Raw genomic sequence first — 26452 nt, 5'->3', positions numbered from 1 at the left:
CTGGAATGTCCCTGTAGTCTCAGCAAGAACACAGATCTGTGAACTGAACTTCTGAAACAAAGTCATGTTCAAGATAACAAATGCAGGGTTCTCTCAGTTCATCCTAAGTGATTGCTCTTCTTTAAGCTCAAAGCACCTGAAATGCCACCAAGCAGCAGAGACAGTTAATTCTTTGAACTTTGCACCCCTCTACATGCTGGTAATGGCATTGGAACGTTGCCTTTTGCTTAATGCCTGTAAAGTTTAAAAGTGTGGTCTTCTGGAAAACAGGCCACTGAACATTTTAAGCTAAAGGGTGGTGTGTGGACTCTGTCTGTGCCATGTCCTGACTGTTCAGGACTTTGCTGGGGGAGGTAAAAGTGTCTGTGGGCATGGTGGCTTTCCACCAAGAGCTGTGTTCAGCCTGATTTTCCTCCTGTGTGCATAGAGCAAGTGGATCTTCACGGATTAGGCAGAGGGACAACCACCATGATTATACAATCTGCCCCTTCTGCTTTCCTTTGGCTTTGTCACATCACCCTGTCAGCCCTGGTCTTGTTCTTTTGCTTCTTAGACTCTCTGAAGTGATACCTAGTCCAAGATGTGATCCAAACTTGGGAATTATTTTGTTGTTAATCAGTAGCTATACTTTGGCAGGTATGATTGAGTAGTTGCATTGTGAAAGTTGTGGAAATTTATAGGCTTGGCTAATCCTTTGTTTTAAGGGAAAGGGAGTGCTATTCTGAAATGAAAAGCCTGTTTGGGCAAGAGCCACCAGGAGTGAAGTTAACAGGACTAAGCAGTAAATGGGAGGAAGAAGAATTAGAATGGTAAGCAAGTGTTATAGGTAGTAAATAAGGGTTTGATTAATGAAAAAATAGTGTGATTTGGAACCTATGTATGTTGATGCCATTGTTTGTTAAAATGTAGAAATTGTCTATTTACACAAAGTGTGGGTTCCCACCGTGCTTCCTACTTTGTACAAAGTAAAATAAAAAATAGAACTACCTCACACTGGTGTGAGAATTTTCTGTACACACCAGGTAGCAAGCCTGTGTTCAGGATAACAGGAGGACAATAGTTACAAAACTTCATCAGCTTTTGGAAACCAAAGTACACATGCAAAGAAGAACTGGTATTATCATCTCTGAGCAGAACAGGAAATAATCCTCCCTTGAAGCACAGCAAGTCATCTCAAGCAATATTAAAGGCTGTTTGCAACTGACAGAATTTGGAAGCATTTAACAACTCCTAAATGTCTGTTTGGGGGGTCTAAAGGCACAGAATTTATGTGACAGTACTCACTACTCTTAAAAGCAAGAGTTAATGTCTGCCACCTTTGCAGTTTGGCACAGCCTTGTATAACCAGCTGTCTTGGCGGGAGCTTTGATGTGTCTTTAGGAAAGGTACTGTTATTTATAGAACACATCTAGTCTGCATTTCCTCTGCTTCCCACCCCCATGCCTTTACAGAGAATGTGAGTTCTCACTAGATCAGGGTCATCTCAGAGATGACATGTCCTTTGAATCTCAAGATATGCTCCTGGTTCAGTAAGTGTAAGTTAAAAAATCTTCTTGAGAAGGCAGATACAGGACAAGAATGTAGCTGCATATTCAGTATTGCTCTGCTGTGCTATCAGTACATTCCTGCCCATGGCTGGCTCTCAGGACACTAAAATTTACTTTTCTGCTTAAGCCTATCTTAATCCAGAGTTAGTTTTTTCATTAAAAAGCAGGTTGTGACTTTATGCTAGCTGAATGGAGTCTAGTTTGCAGAGAAAGGTAGACAAAGCAAGTAAATCTAGGAAGAAGAGAAATAAGACAGCAGGAATAAGTTCTAAAAATGCACAGTCTGTGCTGGAATCCTGGGTCTGCTTTCTGGACCATGTCCTATATAGCAATGCCTGGTGAATATATATATGATGCAATGGCAGATGTTGCTCTGTACATGCAAGTGAGGCCACCCAGAGAGAATTGTTCTGTGCTGCTGCATTCTCTCTCCCTGGCATCCCTGTGCTCTGAGGCCTGTGCAGTAACTCCTGTCTCTGCTGCAAAGTCAGGCTTTGACAGGTTTGATAAATAAAAATCCCGGAATTTTTTTTAAATTTGTTTTTTAATTTTTTTTTTTTTTTGCTTGAGGAGAATATTAACTCTTGTATTTTAGACAAATCACATTCTGTAACTAAATCACACTGCTTTAAATTCACATGTCTCTTCACCACCTTTTGTTTCATATCCTGGGCTACTCTGAAGTGCTGCTTACCTGACTGCCCCAAGCTCACAAGAGGCTTGGGGCTAACAGGAACATGTCCTGTCCATATTTTGAGATCCTCTGGAATGAGGACTATGCAGATCTAATCTGTTCCTGTGTTTGGTGCACAGGATCCCATGACCATTTGACTTGCACTTTCATGCCCTGTTGAGCAGCTACAAGAGCTCCTCAGCTAAAATGGTCCCATTTTAATTTATGCTAATACTAATTTGTAATATGTCTGGGCAACTGGCTGTTTAAGGAGCTACTGTCAAGCTCCGAATATCTTTGCCTAAGGCTCTGGATTGACCGGTCCCAGCAACACAACCATGGAGAGAAGCCAGGGTGACTCCAGATTGTCAGTACACTTCTGTCATCACAGCATTCCCTGTTCCTTTCTTCCTTCCTCAGAGGTGTCTTTTGTATATCAGCTCAGGAAGATCACTCTCAAGGATTATGTTTTCCCTGTTTTCCTGGTTGTCTTGTTTTCCCTGTGTCCTTGCAGCTTGCCTGGAAGGCTTGTGAACTGCCTGACTTTGCCAGTTCTGCATCAGGACCAGGCAGTTTTGGTTTTGCAGAAAATCATCTTCTGTATCACGTTTGTTGCATCCTGGTTTGGGGAGTGGGGATCAGACTGGTTCTACATGCACTTACCAGCTAATTTCTGTACCTTTTTTTTTTTTTTTCTTTCTCTCCTAATTCTCCTTTTTTCTTTCTGTCACTTTGAGCCCTAACACCTCCCTGGGTTCTCCAGGAGTGGCTGCTACAAAGATGTTTGTGTTCTCCTCTGTGAAACTGGTCTTGTTTTGTGTTGCTAGGCTACTCCCTTCCAGCTGCCACTGAAGAAATGTTCCGTGGTGGGAAACGGTGGGATCCTGAAAAAGAGTGGCTGCGGCAAACAAATAGATCGAGCAGATTTTGTCATGCGGTAAGACAGAAACCTTAATGACACATTATCCCCCCCTTCCACCTGCTAAGCCTCAGCTTTTCGAAGCTGTTCAGTTGGCATTAATCAACGATCATTTGCCTTGTTGCCCTGCCTTTGCAGGATGCTTTACACAAGCAGTTTGGCTCAAAGTGTGAGGAGAGGCAAAGCAGGAGTTTTGGCTTGGTTCTGCAAGGGGATATGGGGTGAGGGGACAGCGTGCTGGTCAGTAAAGTTGTGAGGCCTTGGGCAGTGTCTCAGGAAGGTGCTAAGGAGCTGCTTTTCTCATCATTTATGCAGTGGTAGCCAGGGTGCTTCATCCTGCTCTGTGCTCTATCCTCTGAAACTAAATGCCATCTGTGCAACCCATGGAACTCAGAACAAGTATGGGCTGATTGATGGGACAAGGCTTGAGTTGCTTTAAGCCAAAGTCTTCCTTTGTTTTTCTTCCCTCAAGACTGAATTGTGGCTGTCTGAGGAAAGGCCAGGCTTCTTCCCTTGATGTGAGGTTTTTGTGATTCTTCACATTTCCTTTCCCTCCAGCCTTCCTTAATTTACAAGAACCTGTCAGGAGGGATGTTGAACCAGCTACTGCTTTTGTGATTAAATTTGGCACTTTCTAGGTCTGCGATCCTTAAGGAAGAAAGACAGAAATTAGTTCCTCCCTGATAAACATGAACAAGAGAAACATTGTGGGGGAGAAACTGGAGGAATGCTTCAAAAGAGATGAGAATTGGAGTTTCTTTGGGTTTCTGATGGATGCATAATGAACACCCACTGTAACAAGTCTCCTTATTCGATCCTGATGGCTTATTATAAAACTATACAAATTTGCTCTAAACCATTCCTGTAATTTCTGGTTTGCAAAGACCAAAAATGTCTTCATTATTAAATGCCTGTTATTGCAAAGAAACAGAATAACTAAAAGGCAAAGGGAAATGTATACTTGGAGCACTTACAGAAGAGAAGATGTAAAGCACAGGGGGAGAGCAGCACTCTGATTGCCATTACTGCAAAACTCCTTAGGTGTTCCATAGACTAAATACAAGAAACTGCAGCATGTATGCAGTTTCTTGATTCTACATTTTCTAGAAATTAAAATGCGGTCGGAGCAACCAGTTACAAAAACAGAAGTTGGAAAAAAAAAAAAAAACACAACAAAACAGCAGCTATTTTAGCTTCATCATAAAACCCTATTTCTCTGCGGAGAGGGTAAAGTATATACAGAGCTTGCTTTGATTTAGAAATAAGCAATAGGGAGAATCCTGCTGGAATCCCGGCCACTGTCTGCAGGTTCTGTTGTATTAGTGATATGAAATAATTTTTATGGAAAACTTAGTTGATCTTTCCTAAATCTCATATCTATAATCTGAGAGAGAAAGAGTGCAATGGTGATTTCCATAACTCTTTTCATTTTTTTGAAAAGAAATGTGTGTAGTATCTTCAAAGTATTTCTGCAGTGTGAAATGTCCTGCCAGGTTTTGCTCTTCTTTGTTAATACCCTTTGTCATGTGAGAGAAGATGGCTGCGGTCATATGTTGTAATTGCTAAGGTTATTTATTGTGTTTAAACTCATCTGGTTGCTGAGCATCTTCTACAAACACAGTTGTTCCAACACAGAGATGAAAAGAGCAGCAGTTTTCAGCCCCTAAGGCACAGCAAGCTGCATATGCAATGAGAAAGGTGCATATGGTCTACATGTTTAGGTATTGTGGGCTCTTCTTCTGATTTTCAAGTTTCTAATTCTTATTCCTAAGGGAAAAAAAAAAGTTTTTCCCCCCCTGCTCCCTACCTGCTAATGCTTATTTTGAGAGAAGTGTTGGGTAGTAGTCCTAAGCCATGTCTTTAACTCTATTTTTCATGTACTTACTTCTCAGTACCAGATATAACAGTAAGAGAATTAAAAATAAAGTTTCTTAGTTTGAGTCTTGTGCTTCAGTGTGTTCCTCACCTGCAGAACACTCAGCACTCTGCTGACCAATCCAAGAAAATAATTGTGAAGGTCAAGTAACAGATTTCCTGCAGTTTCCTGTGGATACTCAGGCCATTGCTTAATGTTTCCTGCACTGTAAGGTGGGAATCAGATTTACTGATGATGTATTTAAATAATGCATCTGTGACTGGCTATGAAAGAATTGTCATTATCTAGATGCTGAGATGATAAAAACTAGGGTGAGGTCTTAGTCCTTCAGAGTGCTTTCAAATCAACTTGAACCAAAAATGGTTTTTTAAAAGCATGCCCTATGAGCTTGTGTTTATTCAAAGCAGAGAGCATTAAATTGTGATCTGTCAGAGATATTATGCCACCTCTCTACCCTAGGGCAAATCAGCTATAAATCTTCCTTCACAAATACTACTTTATTTTAAGGAATTTTTTCTTGTTAAGATTTCATATTTTCTTATGTCTGAGAATTAAAATTTTCCTATGCTTCTGGCCTTTCCCTTTCCCCTTCCTATCAATGATTGCAGTTTCTGAAACCTCTTCATTTGATTATTTTTTCTGTCTTCTTTTGAATTTCTCTAGCTTCTCTTAATTTGTGGTAGAGTGAATTAGAAGCTGTTTCCTGACTGAAAGCTCAATACATTGGACGCATCTCATGAGAAAATGTTCCTGGAAATTTTGCATTTCTTGGTGAATGTGATTTAATTCATCTGTGTTCCATGTAGTTAGGACATTGCTGTCCTTTTCCTTGGCATTTCTACATGAGAACTTAAGATTTTGAGAGCTGGTATTTATATGAAGATAGAGGCTGATATAGCACCACTGTGGTTTTGGTTGGGTTTTTTTTTTTGGTTGTTTTGTTGTTAGTTGGTTTTGGGTTGGCTGGTTTTTTCGACTTAAAAACTGCAGAGAGAAAACCCCAAACCCCAACAACATAAACACCTAAAAGCCTTTCTCTGAAAAAAATTCCAAATTCTGCTTATCTTTGAGAATCATGGTTTCATTTTTGCCTTTTAAGTATTCCAAATACTCTTCATGTCATGTTTTAAAGGAGAAATTTGAAATTAATAGTGTTTGGAAACGAGTTTTTAGTGTAATTTTTATGTATTGAGTAGATTTCTCCTGGCTAATTTTTGGGGCAGTGCACAGGCTTGGATACTGTTTGAATGTATCTCCTGCATCTTCCTCCTTCTCCTAGGTCTTTACAAAGAAGCTTTTAGGACTGTTCACTCTGTGGATGTTTCCCTCTACTTCTGATTTATTGAGTCTTGATTCTCTGCTTCCCAAAGTAAATTTCCTCAATTGCTTTGGCTTTATTCCATCAACACCCTGCCCACCAGAACAAGATTGTGAGCAGAACTGAGACACACGTATCTAAAAACCCACCTGATTTTTTTCTCTCTGTGTTTCCTCAGTAATTTCTATAGGATGATGGTACCTCACAGTGTAATATTAAAAATGCCAGTTATAATGCCTGTAATACCACAGAGTGGTATTATCCCTCTGAAGCCTGATACTGGTAAACAAGACAAAACAGAGTGAAAACCAGAACTTTTAAAGAGTTCGGGTTTTTAAAAAAAGTTCTTCTGTAGGTAGTAACAGCCTCTTCCACAGCCTTTCAGCCTGTCAGAAATGTCAATGCTTGTCTGGTTTTCCTTAGCAGTTATACTGATCTCATCTCTGCAAAAGGTTTTATTTCTCTATTTCCCCACAATCTGGTACAAAAATGCTTATAGCTGTGGTACAGTAGGGAGCAACTGTAGTCTGGTCCAGTAATACATTGTTTTTACATTTTCTGAAGCCTATCAGTCCTGAATGTCATCTAAAATCTTGACTGTCTTTGTGTGCAGGTGCAACCTTCCTCCTCTATCCAGTGAATACAGCAAGGACGTTGGATCCAAAACCCAACTGGTGACTGCAAATCCCAGTATAATTCAAAAAAGGTAGAGAGCAGATTTCTCCTTTCTGGTTTGGGGCAGACAAAAAGAAAAATGCTTCATCTGTGTTATAGAAATACGTGCCATCAGAGTTGTGTTCCTAATTATCTGATCCTGGAGGGGGATCTGGAAAAGGTGCAATAGGCAATGGTTTAGTGTTAGGTGAAATAATTAAAGGCTAAACCTCTGATCCTTTCAGTGTAAGCAGGAGAGCTAAGGGAGGCACATGTTGATGGGTGCCCCAGACTACTCTGCTGGTCAGGCCAGCTGGCTGCTGCATCCCACAGATAATGAAGATGCTGATTTGGGTTTCTCTTTGTTTTAGCACAGAAAACCTCTGAGTCCTCACTGCCTTTGCATTATTTGTTTGATACTGAGTTAGAGAGTATAAAAGGGGTTAGGATGGAACTGCTTGGCAGGGTGTGATCATACAAGCTTTGCGTTCTTAGGAAACTGGGACAGATTTGTGTTGTTTATTAGAGTTGGTGGAAATTTTCCAAATGTCAGTTGCTGATCAGAGTGGGGAAAAGAAATGTCAGTGCTATCTCTCTGATTTTGTCTTCCTGAATTTTAATTGCCATGTTCTTTGTTTATCCTCTGGAATGAGGTAGGTAGTTCTCAGGTAGAACAAAATCTGGTAGTAACCTGCCATGTTCAGTGGAAAACACAAGAGAAAAAACATGAACCAGGAAATTATTAGGCATAAAGAAATGTATAATATGAGTACTGGCAAGTGAAGGATTGTGAAAGGAAGCAAAGCAGGGAAATAAATGCATGGTAGAAAGCCAGGTGCTTTAAAAAGAAAGGCACTGGCTTAGAAATGGATGTTTGATGGTAATTAAATGTAATATTCTTCCTCTCTTTCAGGCATTGAGGGGTTCTGTAGTTTAGTGTGTGGAAGAGATGACAGTCTTTGACAGAGTAGAACAGAGAGGACAAGCAAGAGGGAAATGGAATAATAATAATAAGGAGCTTCAAGAGCTGATTGCAGGCAGAGAGTGCTTGAGTAGGGGAAGGCACAGAAATGCTTGTGGGATGAGATTAAAGCAAACCAAGCAGAACTGGCAGGGGATGGCACCAGGTGCCAGGCAGAACCAGGGAGTTACTCAGGGCAGTGGATCTGAAGACAGGGAATATGAAAATGTTGCGGTACATAGATGGCTACTTGATTTAAGAAGTGGAATGAAATGGCCAGAACATCCCATCAAGGAAAGATCAGTTTGGCCATGGCATTTGGGCTGAAATGAAGAGAGGCAGTGTGAAACACAACCTTTCAGAGGGTTTTACAGTTTTCAAGACAGAGGATTATTATAACTCAGGCATGTTTGTTTTGCACCCTCCCCCTCCATCATGGTCTGGAGTAGAAAGCTGACTGTAGTTACTATTTTTGAACAGAAAAGGGAGGGAGTTTTAGTGATGCTTGGAGGAGACTGTGGAGCCACACTGGAGTCTCCAGCAAGAGGGGAAGGATGGAATGAGGAGATGGTTGAAGAAGGAGATGGAGAGAGCAAGGGGCTACTTTGTGAGGGGTGGATATCTCAAGGAGGAGTGGGGGGGTGGGAAATGGGAAAAAAAGAGAAAAAGGAAACAATATTGTGATTAATGTCAGTTTTCAAAGTGAGTGGACAGTTACTGTGATGCAAGACCTTGGATGAGAGAGTATTGTGGAATGTATGTGCATGTGTATTGATTAGGGGGAGATACACAGCCAGTAACTGAGAATGACACAGGGAACAAATTCATAGCACTGAAAACTGGCAGAAGCCTCCTCTGGGGCTTTGCTTCCTCTGCCTGGTCAGGAAGAAATGTTTTAATTTTTTTTAAATAATTGACTGATGTTTCCTGTGTGCTGCCCAAAGTAATTATTTTATCTCCTGTGTGTTAAGTTAGAGTGGGGAAATAAAGGTTATGTCTTGAAAGTTAAAACTGAAAAAAAAATACTACAACTCTGTCATCACTCCTATGGAAAGAAGCTTTTTAGGAATTAAGGTTACTTATACATCCAGACTTTGATGAAATTCAAAGACATTCATATTTGTGACTGATGTATTTTTTCTAAGCTGTGAGTTATCTAGCATCACATAATGGGATTATTCATTGCCATTCTTCCCCTCTCCTCTTGTCCTTACTTGAAGCATGTTGATATTGATGAGGCTTGACACCTCAATTATCTCTCAAGTGTCTTCTGGCAGGTTTAGTGACTTGGTCCTGCAATACCATTCATGGTTTCTAAAAGATTTACCCTTACCAGATAATTTATGGCGATGTTGAGTAGGGCAAAGTTTTCATACCAGGGACGTGAAAGCAATTTTCTGTGTGGTTCTAAAACCAGAAGTAGTGCCTTTTGAAAAATAAAATTGTTGGCAGTAGTTATTGCAGACATACTTCCATTTCCCTATCGATTTAGCACCTTAGGATGGAAGAGTCACAGTTTTAATCTAGGAGTACGTTGACTATAAAAATACATTCTAAACATTGCTTTTTGCAAAACTTAGAGATCAAGTTCCTTCCCTGTTTTCAGCAGGAAATGAGACTGTGAAGGTAATGTAGGCACAGGGTTTGTGGTGACTGGAGTGGGGCTGTGGCCCAGCCTCATCCCTGACTGGCTCCAGCTGTGCAGGACAGGTGAGCAGCATTGAAGGGAAGAGCCATGGAGTGCCCAGGTGCACTGACCAACCCCAGAGGGAACAGAGGGCACACAGGTGCAGTGCAGCAACACCAGGGGTGTAAAAGGCTGGGCTGAAGGATAACGAAGAGATGCAAATGCTTGAAGCCTTCTTCAATGTCAGTCATGGCTCCACTGTTCTGATCAGTAGTACAGTTTTCACTTGTGAAATACTTTGGTCTGTTCTCATTTGGGCTTGAATGTCCTACCCTTTGAATGTCCTGCTCATTTGGCTTTCTATATAATAAAATATAGATAATAGCTGTAATAAAATAATAACTTCAATTAGTTTAATACAGGAGAACTGACAACAGAAGTACTGTGGTACAAATTTTCCAGTGTAAGAGGATATGTTTTGACTGTCCCAGTTTCTTTTTTTGTCTAAAACTTTTCACAGATGTCTCTCTTCAGTTAATATTGGAACTCACTGTCCTTCACTCCTGTGTGAAACTCCTTTTTCCACTTTGCATTCAAAACATAACTTTTCTGTCAAGGTTGCACTTGGGATTGAAATGTTGCATAAAGCTGCTCCTGGGGCCAAAGTGACCTCTCCCATCCTCTAACCCTGAGTATTGTTGTGGGACTGCAGTCCTACATCTTTGTTTCCAGTTCATTCCCCTACCACCCTGCTCAGCATGGCTTCATCTGCAGGGAACTGCTTTGTAGGCAGAAGATTATTTTATATTTGTCTGGGTTTTATTTTCTTTCCAAGTCTAGCTGCTCTATGTCCCTCCTAGGAAAGAGGAAGTGCAGTAGCAATACCTGTGGTGTGCCTACAGCCATTCGTAAGACTCTGGGAAAAATCAGCAAGGTTATGTCACTTACAGAGGTTGTTTCCATATTGTGAACCCTTGTCTACAGCTGTGGAGAGGGATGAGCCAGTGGACATAAAAATGCTTAAGAGACAGCGCTGATTTGTGACCAATGGTATAAGATTTTTAACTAGGAAATACAAAGAATTTGTGGATGTGGATTATCTGTTTCTAAAGCCACTGGATCTGGGCTGTTTAGGAGAAGCCAGCTTTATGAATTTCTTATCTTCAACAACTCTTGCAAATGTCATTCAATAACAATTTGTATAAGCTTCTAATTAAATCTGTAAACCGATGCTGTCTGCAGCAGTGTTCCTTTCTAATGCCACGTCTGCTGATCTAACCTATGCACACTTACATTGTCAAACACATGGATATAATACTCCAAATAGATGTTTCCAAGCATTCAGGGAGTTTCAGACCAGCTGATGTTTTTTGGGGAGTATTTTATCCATGAGCTGTGTGTCCATGGCCTGTGTGGAAGTAGGAACTTCATCACTGAATGGGAACATTTTCCTTTCAGTAAATTAATTCACCTTTTTGATCTCTGTGATATTTGACAAGTTTTTGCTGCATCCAGTGTCTTGCACTAAACCATGATGAAGAAATGAGACTAAAGACTAACAAATGCAATGATTCTGCTTCTCAGCTGGGAAATGCCAGTTAAATATCACTGCTGTTTATTAGGTTCCCATGGATTTTGAGTGGGCTTAAATTTGCTTTCCAGTGTCCCTTACATTTTAGAGGCAGCTAATATTCCTGGATTCAGTCCTGAAGACATCTCTGAATCCAACTGACTTAGACTACTAGGAATAAAAAGATTGAATTGAAGCAATAATTTAACTTGATAAAGCTTCCTTCATCTTTGATCAAACAAATGTACAGTAGTATGCCTGTTGCTTACACTCATGAAAATGTTTCATGAGAATTCCTCTTCAGTGTGTCTCCATGTAAAAACAACATAGTCTGTTCCTAGGTAGTTACATTGTTTTTTGGTAATTGCAAAAGATCAGAAAAAGAAAGGCAGAAACCACCCATAAAATACATTCTTGAAGAAAACCCCTTTGTGCTTATCTTGTCCTTTCTGTACAAGTCAAGTGATGGGAAGATCTTTCCCTGTAAAGTCAATTAGTCAACAGATTTTAAACACTTCATATAGAGGTTCCTTTTTCATTCCTGGTATCTAAATATATTTCAGATTATTTAATTGATAAGAAGTCCAAATTGATAAGAATAATTCTTCTAATTCGCATTTTATGTTCTTCTACAAGAGTCTCTGAACATCTGTGCCAACAGCAAGGGGATAATATTTCCGGGCAATGCTTCTTAGGAGGCAAGACTGTGATAAACTCTTCTGTATATGGAGGTTGCTTGAAGCCCCATTTGTTGGTAATCAATTTTTTCCCCTCCTCTAATACAAAGTTTCTCTAAAAAACCTTTACATTTATAAATGTTGCCTTACTTTCTCTTTGTGTGGAACATCTGTTGTTGTCCTTGTTTGAACAGAAAAGAAAGCAAAACTGTGGGGATGGAGAGGACTGGCCAAGGGCTACCACCAGGCCAAAGGCAGAGCCAGGAAAGAAAAAATCCAGAATTTCTGGTTTGCTTTTGTGTTATCTTAGCTGATGAACAGAAATACCTGGAGTTGGAAAAAAGTCCTGGTGTGATTGGAACGGTTTGTTGCTATTATAGCCATGCTTTGACCCCATTTAAATCAGGGGCTTTTACTCTCTTAACCACAAGATAGAGCAGTGAGCAGGAAGAAGGAGATCCAGGAACCCTCAGCCCTAAGGCAAGGACTGGTGGGTTTGGAGGTGTCTCACAATGCACCATTGGCTCCAAAGAGAAAGGTCAGGTGCTGTTGCAATGGGGTGAAATTTTGGGTTAGGGAAATGGGAATTTGGAGGAAGTTATTTAATCTGGGAGAAGGAAAGACTGAGGAGAACAGTGAGAGTTTTCTGAGGGTACCCTTAGGGATGATACCTCATCAGTGAAAGCAAGTGCTAGATGTTAGGAAGAACTTCCCAGAGAACCTACAGAAGTCTCCATCTTACAGTAATTTAAAGGGCAAATTGATGTGGAAATGAAATGGGAAATTATAAAGGAGATCTCATGAAATCATGGTTTGATGTTTTTTCTTGAAAATAAATGTTTTATTAGTAGTTGTCATAAAGTAGAGATAGACGATACCAGGATTAAAATAATCCATTTGGATTTGTGATTGAAATATCCTCAAATTTCAATTCTGTGTGTTTATTGTAGGATTGGAGAGGAATAGGATGCATTACTTTACACATGCATTTGTAAGTTTCTTGTCTGGGATTTTGATGATTATCAACGTTATCTCCATTATGAATGACATTTTAATTGCAAAATCTTCACCTTACCAAAATCACCAGTACTTGCTCATCTGTGGGGATATTCCTTAACACATTGTCTCACACATTTTCATTTTCTTGGCAAGCTATAGCAGGAAGACTGTTCCTTTTCATTCCTCCCCCCTTTCCCACCTCCTGGTGTTTTCTTCAGACCACTGTGTCCAAGAGTCTGCCAGCACTACCAAACAGAGACAACCAGATGTCTGATTTTCCATTATTAGGTCTGTGAAATGGGAAAGCTATATATATCCCTGAGCAAATAATGCTTTTAATTAACGTGAGGATTTTTTCATCCTTCTATTCCTGCAGTAGGACTTGATATGAGAGCTTCTAAATCCAAATACCAATCTGTGGAATAGTTAATCAAGTGCCTTATATTCAAGTATGTGACTAGTATCTTCAAAGTCGTTGGAATACTTTAGTGTCTTGTATGGATAACCCAGGTTTTTTCCGAGTAACTTCTCCAAAGGTTTTTAAATGTCTAATCCATGTTTAGGTAACCAGTCTTTCTTTACAGTCTTTAATGTTAACCTAGATGGTTTTAGCAGTATTGCAGCTCTTGGATATTTTCAGATACTGGTTGGAAAACAAATATATTTTTTTTTTTCTTTTAAATGGAGATACAAAGCATCCTGCAATCTGAATGATTGCAGATAATGAGAACACAGAAAATAGCTATTTCAATGTAATCTGCCAGATTGTGACATTCCCACTTTTTCTTTTGTTCCTGTCTCTAAATAACTTCCACAGTTTGCAGCATCTGCAGCCCTGTCATCCCATAAACTTCCAAGAAAACCTGCAAATTCAGGAGATGGGCATAGGAGTGTAGAAGTTATCCATATGAATAGTAGGCCAAAAGCTTTAGGTTAAAGCACAGATGTCAGAGTCAGAGGGATTAATGAGGGTCTGTTTTCTCATTAAACAGCTGGGGACTGCTGAGAATGAGATGAGCACCTGAGAAGGCTGAATTAATTTTAAGTAGCACTTGGAATAGATGCTGAAGGAAAGGATGAATGGAAAGAGAAATGCTCATGTGGCATCCTTTAGGGGAATAGACTCTCCAGTGTAAATCACTGTAGTGCTTCACAGACTTCAGGGATTTTTAGGTAAACCAGAAGGTAGAGGGATCTTGAGAAAAGTTTTTTCAGGAGTTTATAAATAAATAGGGAAATATCAGAACCATGAAGGAAGAATTTTTGGGACGTTTTTCCACAGGTTCTTAAGAGATGGCAAAAAAAAAACCCAAAGCAATGCCTTAGGAGAGGTTTAAATTAGATACTAGGAAAGATTTTTTTTCACTGAAAGGGTTTTAAAACATTAGAACAGATAGCCATGAGGAGTCACCATCCCTGAAAGTGTTAAAAAATGTGTGGGTATGGCACTTGAGGACATGGTTTAATAGTGAGAATGGTGGTGGTTGATGGCTGGATTTGATTGTCTGAGAGGACTTTTCAAACCTTAATGATTCTATGATTCTGTCAGGGTGTGGGGTAGGGGAATCCAGGGCAGAAGAAATCGGTTATTCTGACTTAGTTTAGTCCACAGAAAGAGAGTGGAAATGGTTAAACATTGAAGAAATATCTCCATGCTCAGAAGGCCCTTCCTAGGAGGTAACAAATGGCACCATCATTGAGGGAGAAGTATTGTCAGGGATTAAAATCTATTTTCAAAGCCAAGGTGTGCAAGATATGAAAGCCAAATTTCCAAGTCTGTCTCAGAAAGTTGTGAGTTGCTGATCCTGACTGATTTATGTTCCGTAACAATCCTTGTAAACAGCTTAGTTCTGACCATTCTAGAATGTGTTTTTCAACTTAGAGGCAGGCAAGTGGGAGAAGAAAGTGTTGAGCAGCTCTACCCACAGGCTCATTACTGCTCATTAAGAGGTCTCTGGAGGAAATGTTCTGGTTTTATTGTCTAGATGTCTGCTTTACTTTATGCAGGCTGACAGAATGAGCAATTACGTAGCTATGTAAATGCAAAATGGGTAGCATATGTGTATGGGAGCCAACATTTCAACGTGACACAACAGGGAGGAAAAGACAAACAAGTTTTGGAGGGTTTTTTACCCAAAATCTTTGCTTTTCTCTTCTGAGTTAGTTGAATTTCTGAAGGTGGTCTCTGAGCAGCCAAGACAGTGAGTTGTGTTTGCAGGGTGTTGCTCTAATGGTTTCCCTGGTGCTCAGGTGGGATTTTGTGCTGTAGAGAGATTCAAATAAACCTGCAGTGTGTGGTCTAAAGGGACATCAGTTCATCTGCATCTTCCTCCAGAGAGCTTAACAGTAGGAATTCCTCTGCAAGAGGGCAGGAGGACCTCAAAAGGTGGGTGGTGGTGTCAGGGGGGCCAGCTTAGTGAAGGAAGAAGTCCTGCTATCTGTGGTGCTCCTGGTGTGTCTCAATGGAGAAACACACAGCAGAGATGTGTGCATTTTAGGATGGGATGTGAGAGTTGTGATTATTTGTAAACAAGGAAGACTCTTATTTCAATTTCTGGTTCTGTTTTCTGACTAAGAATAACCACAAAGGCTTCTCATGAATTCCACACAGGACATTCAAGGGATGGTGTGTTGATCTGAGCTTTTCCTCCTGTCAGTTTTGTCATCCCTGTGAGACTGAAAGTGCATTTACTTTTGTTAATTAAAGCCTGAATATCTGGGGAATAATAATAAAATAAGCTCAGGTTTCTACGAGTTTAAATTTGAAAAATTAGAAGACAAAGCCAGATCAGAGTGTGTGGACAGCTTGCAATGTTGATCTGTGTTATGAACAGCTAATAAAAGATGAAGCTGTAAAGTGGGAATAGAAAAGATCTCCAGTAGAGTAATTTTAACACTCTCCCTTGGTGTTTGGACATAGAGTTGCAAGATTTGGCATTGCTGATTTTGGCAGCTGTCTGTGCATTTGGATCACTTGTGCACTTCTCACTGAGGCAGGACGGGTGCTAAAATTAGACCCTTAAGGTTCTGACTCTTTTAAGTCAAATTTTACACTAAAGATAAAGGTCTATTTCACATGAGTTTTGAAACAATACACAAGAGATTTCTCAAGTGTCTTAAAATAAGAAATTTTAGCTACTTGATGAGATTTTTGTACAGGAAATCTTACTATTGTTTTTAACCTCATTAACTACACTTACTCTTGTTTTTAACTTGTGCTAGCCCCTATAACTGGCTTGCCTAAGGGGATATGGATACTTTGTATTTAGAAGGAAAAAGAAATTCATTTTTCAGACTAGAATGTTCCACTGTGACTTTCCTACCTTTTTTGCTTTTTCTACAAGGATAGCAAACAATGTGCAAAATGTCAGCCTGGTCTAGTGGAAGGTGTCCCTGCCCATTGCAGTGGGGTTGGAAACAGATGACCTTCAGGGTCCCTTCCAACCCAAACTATTCTGTGATTCTCTACAAATATGTGTATTATTACATTTCTAATTAATTTATTCTATTACATTGTGGGAGGGTGTTGATTCTTGTTTGGTAATTATTACTTCTGCTACTATTGGCAGGCCTTCCTTACAAACAAGAGTGTTTCTGCCTGGGTTTATGCCCAGAGCAGCATTTCTAATTAGTAGCAGTGCTGAATTTGTACTTAGAATACTCTTAGCTGAATTTTTCAGTGCCCTCCTGTTTCATACAGCAGGTTGGCACTGAGTAACACTGATATGAGGCACAGTATTAGAACAGAGACCTAAGCCTGTCACTATTTCCATGGCAAAAGTTCATCCTGTGGTTTAAAAGATTGTGGCTCATTAAAACTTCTGTCAAAATTTCCTTCCTCATTCTGATCTCTTACCAACTTCAGTCTCTGCTCTCCTGCACTATCCAGTAATGAAGTGCTGTAAATCAGTAATGTAGACTTACACCAGATGGTTGTATTTACTATCCAAGTAAGAGGGACTCATCTAATGTTACCTTTTCCAGCCCAATTCCAGGCAGAGACTAGCTAAACACTGTAGGTAGACTTTTAAATCCCCACATCTAAGCATGTAATTTGTAACATTCATCTTACTCTCTGGAGATTTGCATTGCTGAGATGACGTATCCAAGTCTTGGCAGTGCTGCAAATACACCATGAAAGCAGCTGCCATCTTGGCAGGTTTGGGTTGAAATCTTTTTGTAAAGTTAAGCTTGAGGAGGATACCCAAAATCATGGAATGGCATAAATTGTAAGGGACTCTGGAGATGAGCCTCTGCTCAAGCAGGACCACCCAGTCCTGGCAGCCCATGTATTGTTTCAGCAGTTTTTAGAAAAAACTTGAAATCTGGTCTGTAGACATAGCACTTTTCTACTCACTCCCAATGACAACAGTAAAGACTTTCAAAAAGAATAAAAGACAAAATAAAGTAATGGATAAAATTATGAAACATGACTCAATTATCTTTTTTTATAAAGGTTAGCTCAGTAAGTGAAAGATCTCCTTACACTCTGTGAGGTAAAGGGTGTGATTCTTAGATTCGTTGGGCTAATTAAATTTGCTCTTGATATGGCAGAGAGTGCTTTTCAGCTATTTCTGACCAATCTGTCCTACCTTCTATTATGGTTATGCCAGACTAGTGTTGGGGGAAGAAGGCAATCCAAGAAGTAGCCAGATACAAGCTCATGTATCCTGATAATGGGCTTGTTGAGCAGTAGCAGTGGGGAGAAAACAGTAAGTTAAGCTTAATTTTTTAAGACTGCAATTGACTTATAAAACAAATTTTAAAAAAGCCCTGCAACCAAACACACCGTTCTTTTATAGCAGTTGCAGTGATCACTTTTGTGAGACCTGGGCTTTGTAACATAAGACACAAATTGACTCAGATATATATCAGAGGTTGCCAGTTAAATACAGTGAAGACCTGGCATCGGTGCTGCAGTTATTTGTGAAAGATAGGAAGGATGAATAGCCAGGGGAAAGCCTTGTAAATCTGAGTCAAAGGTGGAGCTTCTGTGCTGATCAGAATATGAACATGCTGCATGTACAAATGCAAGTGCTTTCATGGATGTAAAGCACAGCTGTGTTTGCCAGCAGAGCTCATTGCCTCTGAAGGGCTCATTCTAGGAGAGGCAGATTATCCTCTGCTCAGGCTCTTCCCATCAACTCTACAAGGATCAGGTAAGCTCAGTTTACTCTGGGGTGGCCCAGCTGGAACTTAGCAGGGTTGTGCCAAACAGATGGGTATCCCAGCAGTCCTGGTTGTGTTCTGTTCTCAGGTCATCCCTCTGTGGGATGCAGGCATGGACCAGCAGGTGCTTGGAGGTAGAACAGCTCTAAATCCAGGTGTTGATATTGGCACAAAGGGGCCTGGATACCGCTGAGGAAAACAGAGGCACTTCAGAAATGCAGCTCCTTCCCAGCTGTCTCCTGGCTGGAGTCCACTCCTGCCCTGTCCCAGTCAGCCTCCCAGGGAATGACCACTGAATCTCACCCTTCTGTGTCAGGCAGGAAGGAATCTTCAGAAAAGCTGTGGAGCTTTTGGGATGAAGGCATGTGTGACAGCATGGGGCAAGGTTTGAGTTGGCCTTTGGGAAGGGCTGCTGGCTCTGTAATGGAGAGCAGGGACCAAAAGGTTTGTTTGTGGGATGTGGTTTAAAAGATTTCATCTCCCACTTTAGGAGGTGCTTTTTTTGTAAGTTATGCTGCTGTTTACAGACTAGTGCAGGGAGACATTTGGGGAGGTGGACAAAATACCCCTGTCCCTCATTCTCAGACAGAACAACAGAAACATGAGGGCGCTGTCACAGTCCAGCAGTGAGCCAGTGAAGTCCAGAGCAGCATATCCCTGGTTTTTTGCTCAGTCTTTGATCAGAGACGTTTGCTGAGTTACCTCATATGAAGATTACTTCATGTTCTTGCCCACTCACACAGTTTCTTTCATGAGTATTCAATCTGCATAAAGAGATTAATGAGACTTGCCAGAAAATCTGTTTCTGTCCACAGAGTTGCTAATTGCTGTTCACACACTGTCAGGGTATTGCAGTGTTTGGCTCTCATCTCTGATGCTTTTTCCTCAGGTGCAGAAGTGCACGTCAAGTGACAAACTTACTGTCCAAGGAATTTTCCTCTGGCATGGGGTGGCAGGACCCTGAGCATCCTAATTTCCTAGGAGCCAGTGATGCCCATCAGGGACATGGCATCAGGGACATGTCTCTTTCTGTTAGTTTTCTACAATCACTGAGGAGCCACAGCAGAGAAGCACCTTCAACATCCTCCTTTTATGTTTGTCAGTGTTCCTGGATGTTGCTGGGTCAGCTAAGTTCTGCAGTACTGTTTGCCCTTCCTCTCATTTTGCCCTTTGCAACCTTGCATGAAAATAGGTCTCTGTGATGTGAAGCCTTAAATAACCACCATTAGCAACAGTCCTGGGATCCCAAGGGAAAAAAAAAAAAGAAAAATAATAGTGGTGGTGATTAATTATTTAAAATTATTTACTTGGAATAAAGTGGGTGTGAGTTATCAATGGGGTTTTTTTATCCTGTGCATGTTTAGCAGTTGCAAAGGAAAATTTTGTCCTCTAGAGTGAACTGCCTTTTAAGGGACCGATTCCTTCTTCACACTAAGGGAATTCATGTTTGACATCTTCCAAATTGTGTTTTGTTGTCTTCAGGTGGCTCTACTGAGGCTCTGCTGGCAATGTTTAGATAATGTTTAGAGGTATGAGAAGCCCTGAACCAGAATTTTCCATATTAATTTTATTTATCTTGCAGTATTCATAAAGGCTTCTCATTCCCTGGAGGACACTCAGTGTTAGTAGTGGCAGCAACATTCCAGTGGTCAAGGGCAGAAACTGGGAAGCGAGGTTTATGTTGTGTGCTAACTTTAAGATGTCAGCAAAGATCTTTTGCTTTTGATCATTTGTTTGAGAAATTGGCTGTAATGCTACTGACAAAGAAGGGGCCTGGTTCTTTGAGTAGGTGTGGTGCTCCTGATGACCTTGGTTAGAACTCAAAGGATATTTTCTGCTTAGAACTGAAGTGAGACTGGTTTTGCCTTTGTAAACAGGGTGAAGTTCCTAAGTTGAGCTGGACTATTAAGTAATCCATTTCCCATTTTTTGGTTTATGCTTTATTCAACCATTTATTCTGCCTTTCAGTGTAAAGTAACATTGTCTGACTGAGGGTGTGCATGGGGGCTGAATCCAGCCTTTGGAAACCTTCTGTCCAGTCTCACTTTCAGTGGAGGAGATGGGGGATAGCTGGTCCATCAGCAAAGTCTGAGTAGTCAAATGTCTCCTTCCCAGCCCCAGAGAGTGAAAATTGCTGCTGCTGAAACCATGGAGGAGTGGGGTGCATTGGCAGGAACAGACAAGGTGCAGGAAGAGCTTGGGGTCAGGGGATGGGGGTGCTGGCAGATAAGAAAGATTTAAACCCCAGATCTGCCTCTCCTCTTTCTTGCATTGTGTTTTCCCCTTCCCTCACAGATGTTGTAACTCCAGATCTGTGTGGAGGGAAGCCAAACTCTGTCAGTGCTGCAGGACAGCTGGCCAGGATAATGTATGGGGCTGATGTGTGCCCTTAGGAAGGCACCTGTTCCCTCTGTACTGCTGACAGACCATGAGCACCCTCCTGCAGCCCCTTGGCAAGCATGTCAGGGAATGGCTCCTAAGGGACTTTGCCTTTTCCTCTAGTGCAGTTTATCAGAAGTTGTGAGCCATGCACAGTGACATAGGCTGCATGCGTAGGCTGTGATCAGTAAATGCAAGCTGCTCTGGCAGCAGCAGCCTCGAGAAAGAGGACAGGACCTCAAGAAACAGGGCAGGATGGAGGGACAGCTTTTAGAAGGGTGGCTGACTAACAGAGCCATATGTTGATGCTGGTTTTCTGTGCTGAGGTTTTCCACTTGCTGAGAAAAGCAGGTTCCAACCTAGATCTTCCCTCCCTTTGTACACTAGCTCACAAGAGATAAGATTTCTTTTTAAAATATTTGCTGTAAATTTGCCCTGAATTTTAGGGTAAATAAAGGAGGTGGGGGGAAAGGTGGCTGAATAAAGAATTTTAAAAGTAAACTGTTTATAAAGGTAGGAATTCATCAACTATCGCCCATCTTGCAGCAGCTGTGGACTTTGAATGAGAACAGCATGAATACGGAGTGTTCAGTGCTCATAAAAAACTGCTTTCAAATTGCACAACATGGGTCATTTCAACAATTAAAAAATTCCAATGACTTTTTGATGTGCACATGGATCACTCAGTGGGCTTTGGATCACTTAGTAGCCCTCCTATTAACTCTGATCTTGGTTTATTTGCTCTGCCATATTCACTTAGCTCTGAGTCATGAGTTGATGCAGAAATTATCTATGAGTCTCTTCTTGATAAATGATATATTAAGCAGCATGCTTTATGCTATGTAAGCCTTGACTCAAAGATCTGGCTGGATTAGCCATGCAGGCACAGCTGGAGTTACAGATAATGGATAACATCCTCAGCTGCTGCATTACAGCCATATCATTCTAGGGAGCTACAATAATTCTCACCATCTGAACAGCTACAGTTCTGCAATTACTCTGTCTCAGCTGCCAAAGCTCAGTTTGTGCCTTTGTGCTTCCCCAGCAGAACTTAACGACATCCCTTGTGTCTGAGTGGGGCAGAGTGCCCTACAAACAACAGGCTTTGTTTGGAATCCACCAGTGGTAGTGTTGGGAGGTGCCTTTGCTCTTCCCCAAAACTGAGGCGTGTGCAGCATTACTGGAGGACCAGATTTACCTCACTGGGGAGGTACTTGTATTTTTTACTGCACCCTTCATTTGTGATGGAGGTAGCACTGAAATAAGGCTGGTTATTTAAATTAGCAATTCATAAGTCCATTTCATACCATAGCCCTTAGAGACAGATTCCCCATTTCATTTACCATTTAAATTATCTGCACTTGTGTCTGCTTTCCAGCTGTCCACAGCCAATTATAGCCAAATACAAATTATTACAGAAATCTATTTCATAAACAAGTCTGTACTGCTTAAAAATGCAGGTCGATAATTTCTGTGTATTTTTCAGACAAATAGGTGTCATTGGGAATTTTTTTATTACAAAAATCCTACACTCCAGCATTATTTGTGTTTTTGGCCAAATGTATTAGAAGGAGTTGTTTGAACTGTCTTAGCCCTCCTCCAAAACCAATCCTCTCCAGTCTCTCAAAGACAGGAGAAGCTGCTTTACCTGGTGAACAATGTTTGCTAATTATATATATGCATCTCAAGATTTGGAATAGAAGGGCCTGTGGAAAATGTTGCTAATTCCCATCAGTTAAGGTCAGCAAGCAGAAAAACCCTGAATCAAACTCTTAGACAAACTTTATTTTAAAGCATTTTATTCTCGTTGTAGTGTTCTATCTCCCAAATCAGTTACTCTGGATTTGCAATTATGTAATTAAAAGCAGAATTTGGGTTTGTTTTGTAGGAAAACGGAACTTATTAGGAACCAGAAGCTACTGGTTATTACCTGAAATTGTAATTTCTTGTTTTTATTCAATGATGAACTACAGAATGACTAAGACAGCCCTTCTGGCAATGATTAACATTGATACAAAACTTAGTGTTTCCAAAAGCCTCTCACTTGCTGTATATTTTCCAGTGCCAATGCCTTTGAATTCATGTGATTTCTTTAGAGAGTGTGATTGGATATTTTTATGGTGGCTAGCAGGGAAGGCTGCCTTGTATTTTGTAACCTTACATTATGGTGACTCCCCATAAACCAGCAGTGTGCTTTTGGCCACCAAAACACCAACATTCCTTTCTCAATGAATCGGCCAGTCAGTAACGTGTGTGGCAGCACAGTGTATTATAAAAAAAGGACTCTGTTATCCCATTTTTAATTTCCTGCTGCTTCATTTTGTCCTTGCCAGGGGACACTTGGAGCAGTCTGAGTATGAGGAAAAGCTCCTTTACCTTTCCTTGGATGTAAATGTCCAGCATGGGTGCACTTTCACAGCTTCACTGTTAGTGAGAACAGCTTAAACTGGTCAAAATGTGAGGGGAAAAACACAAATCTTTTAGCTGAGCACTGAAAACCGAAAGTAGCACCTGGCAATTGTCGGCTCTGAGTCTACACGTGAAGCCCAAGAGCTGGTGGCTGAGCTGGACAGACAGACAGCTCAAGTGTGGCAGCACTGCCAACCTCCTCTTTCACCCTGTTCTAGCAGAAGTGAAACAAGAATTTTTATCCTCCCTGTAGGACATTAGGAGACCCTAATCTCCACCAGCTGGTTGCTCAGTTCTGCTCTGAAATAAGAGAATACTTTTTCCTGTTATAATTCTAATTATTTAAAACTGAGTTAGTGAGTAAGCTTTTAAGTCTTTAACTTTTGATGTTTAAAAAAAATCTGATTAAAAGATAATCAACTAATTTAGGGGTGATTGATCATTTTCTCAGAAAAAGTATTTTTTCACTAGTTGATGAAAATATCTCAGAATGATTATTCTTCAGGTAACCTTTGAATCTCTGGCCCCTTTCCTCAGACACACTATGTCCTTATGCCTTACATGTGTATTTATTTACCCAGCGCTGTACATGGATTGAAGTGCCTCATTGCTGGCTGCTTCCTACTGATTTGAGGTGGAATTTGGTGCATGTTCCATAGCTCAATTCATCTCCAAGTGTGGCTTTAGTTGCAGAGCTTTGGGTTGAACCAGCCTTTACAAGTTTCATTTTCCTGATTTTCCTTGGAGTTTGCAACCCCTAGCATGAGGTGAGAACAAACACTTGGGAGAGCAGGTCATTGCATTTTGAATCATCTTAGAATGAATGTGAGTCAGAGCCTCTAGCAATTCTGAAAATCCCTCCAGCTGTCTCTGTTTAGCTTTCCACTGTGGCCTGTAACCTCTTTTAAAGAGACATCCTTTGGTCTTGTCCTCGCAGTCACACATCAGACCTGGGAGGGCTGTTCTTGTGGAGCTCTGAGTCTGTCACGTCTGCCAGCATCATAACCCCTGGGTTTTAAAAAGAATCACCCCTGAAGTGCATTTAAAAGTGAGAAGTCAGCAGTGATTTGTGGGAAAAAAACCCATAGGTGCAGAGAATTTCGAGTTGTTCAGGGAGTGATGGAAGGACAGATGGATTAGGCCACGCTGTGGTATCTGGAGGGAACATTACAGCCCACAGTTTTGAATGCTCCACAGAGAGGATAAGTTTTTCAGTCAAGTGGCATCAGCCTGTTTGCCTCAGCACTGCAGAAGCTTAGATGATCTTTCTAAAAGTTCCCTGGCATGGAACAAGGGAGAGCTTACAGTAAAGCTTTTTTTAAATCAGCAAGAGGGGGAAGTAGAAGTAGATCCCTGAATTACACAACAGCCATGCCAGCTAAAAATGGATAGGAAAAAGCTATTTTCAATATCAAGAGCTTTCTCTCCAGATAACCAAAAATGTTCTCTCATTCACAAAAAAAAAAAAGTAATTTTTTTAATTGCCCTGATAAGCTGGGACAAACACCTGGTTCATTGTGCTGCAGGACGGAAACACGGTTCAGGGTCCTTGTTTATCTCTTTTTCTGTTACAAACAGCCCTTTCTTCCTGCAGTCCTAGGCCAGAGTAAGAAGTCTGGTACATTTAGCAGAGTCACAAAGAAAGGGATGGTGTGTCTGCCTTGCTTCTTGTGTAGATGTACCTCCAGGAAAGAAATATTTTATGCGACAGTTCAATGATGAGGGTGAAAAACATTAGAGCTGCTTGGCCTTTACATGCTGTGGAGTGTTCTGCACTCACTTCTCCTCGATCTCAGTGCAAATTAAATGAAAGAAGGCCAATAAATGAGTGCTCAAGAGATCTGAAAGATGTGGTTTGAAATCCCAAAGATGATCAAAGCTTATTTCCTCACGGAGTTTGGACTCAGTTCCAACAGGAGGTTTTAGTTCCTGCCAGGCATGGCTTCCTGGGAAGCAAGGGTAGGAATACCCCTGGCTCCACAGGGAGTAGGGCAGCTCCTTGTTGTTCACTGAGGTCTTGTTTCCAGGCAGGCAGCATGCAAACCCTGGGCATGTTGCTGTGCATCATTTCTGTGGTAAAAGCCACCTGTGCATTACTCTACTGTGGAGGATGTCAAAAAATAAAAAAAGGAAGTCTTGGAAAATGGTCTTGTGGTGACATCTGAGAGTTCATGTGACAGCTGGGAAGTGAGGAAGAAAGGCAATAGGAGATTAAGAGGGAGGGAGATGGGGAGAAATGTGCAGTGTAGGCACTTGTGTTGTGGTTTGACACTGGCCCAAGGCCAGGCACCCACGGAAGTCGCTTGCTCACCCTCCCCTGCCACAGCTGGGCAGGGGAGAGAAAAACTTAACAAAGGGTCCTTCATGAGTTAAGGACCAGGAGAAAACACTCCAAGGGCAGAATAGGCTCAACTTAGAGATACAAAGGTGAATTTATTACTAACAAAGTCAGAGGAGGATAATGAGACGTAAAATAAGCCCCTAAGAACACCTTTTCGTCCCCCAACTCCTCCCTCCTTCCCACTGACAGCACAAGGGACAGGGTGTGGGGGTTTGGTCAGTTCATCACCCAAGCTCTTTGATTGCTCAGGGAAAGGAGAGGAAGAGGAGTCCTTGCCCTGTGAGGCCATGGGGTCCCTTCCCATGGAGACAGTTCTCCCTGAACTTCTCCAGCGTGGCTCCACTCTCACGAGCAGCAGTGCTCCCAAAACTGCTGTGATGTGAGTCCCTCCCACGAACACACAGCCCTCCCAAAATTGCTGGGGGTGTGGGTGACTGTTCCATGGGGTGCAGTCCTCCAAGGACAGGCTGCTCCAGCCTGGAAGCAAGGGCCCAGAATCTCCAATGGGTCTCCCACTGGAGCACAGCCTCCTCCAGGCATCCACCTGCTCTGGTGTGGGCACCTCTGCCACGGGCTCTGGGTGGATCTCTGCATCCCTGTGGGTCCCCAGGGGCTCTGGGTGGATCTCTGCATCCCCTGTGGATCCCCAGGGGCTGTGGGTGGATCTCTGCATCCCTCATGGATCTCTGCATCCCCAGGGGCTGTGGGTGGATCTCTGCATCCCCTGTGGATCCCCAGGGGCTGTGGGTGGATCTCTGCATCCCTCGTGGATCTCTGCATCCCCAGGGGCTGTGGGAGGGTCTCTGCATCCCCTGTGGATCCGCAGGGGCACAGCTGCCCCAGCCTGGTCTCACCATGGCTGCAGAGGAATCTTGTCTCCAGCCCCTGGAGCACATCCTGCCCCTCTTTCTGCACTGACCTTGGTGTCTGCAGGTTGTTTCTCTCACATGTTCTCACCTCCTCCTCTTCTCTGGTGAGAAAAAAACCTGTGTCCCACTTCTTTTGATTTTCTTCTTAAATCCGTTACCACAGAGGCGTTGCCATCATCCCTAACTGGCCCAGCCTTGGCCAGCAGCATGCCCATCCTCAGAGCCATCGGGGATTGGCTCTGCTGGATGTGGTGGAAGCTTCCAGCAACTTCTCACAGGAGCCACTTCCATGGCCCTCCAAAACCAACACAACTTGCTACAAAATAATTTATCAGGAAACATGATGAGATTTTTACTTTATGCTGTAAATCAATTGACAAGGGTCTTTTGGAGAGGTTTGTGGGGAAGGAAGAATGTTACTGAGCTGCCTCAGTTTAATTACTACTTTGCTAGTGTTCCCATAA

General features: G+C 41.7%; 1 protein-coding gene across 1 annotated transcript in view; it reads left to right on the top strand.

The window, feature by feature from the left end:
* ST8SIA1 (ST8 alpha-N-acetyl-neuraminide alpha-2,8-sialyltransferase 1) overlaps positions 1-26452 on the top strand; it is a 97849-nt gene that overhangs the window by 51417 nt on the left and 19980 nt on the right. The window contains exons 3-4 of the mRNA XM_053977628.1: positions 3048-3157; positions 6947-7039. Of these exons, the coding sequence (XP_053833603.1) occupies positions 3048-3157; positions 6947-7039 (203 nt within the window). The remainder of the gene's footprint in view (positions 1-3047; positions 3158-6946; positions 7040-26452) is intronic.

The sequence above is a fragment of the Vidua macroura genome, chromosome 5, assembly GCF_024509145.1.
Source record: "Vidua macroura isolate BioBank_ID:100142 chromosome 5, ASM2450914v1, whole genome shotgun sequence".
Taxonomy (NCBI): Eukaryota; Metazoa; Chordata; class Aves; order Passeriformes; family Viduidae; genus Vidua; species Vidua macroura.
This window is presented reverse-complemented; position numbering and strand designations above follow the sequence as displayed.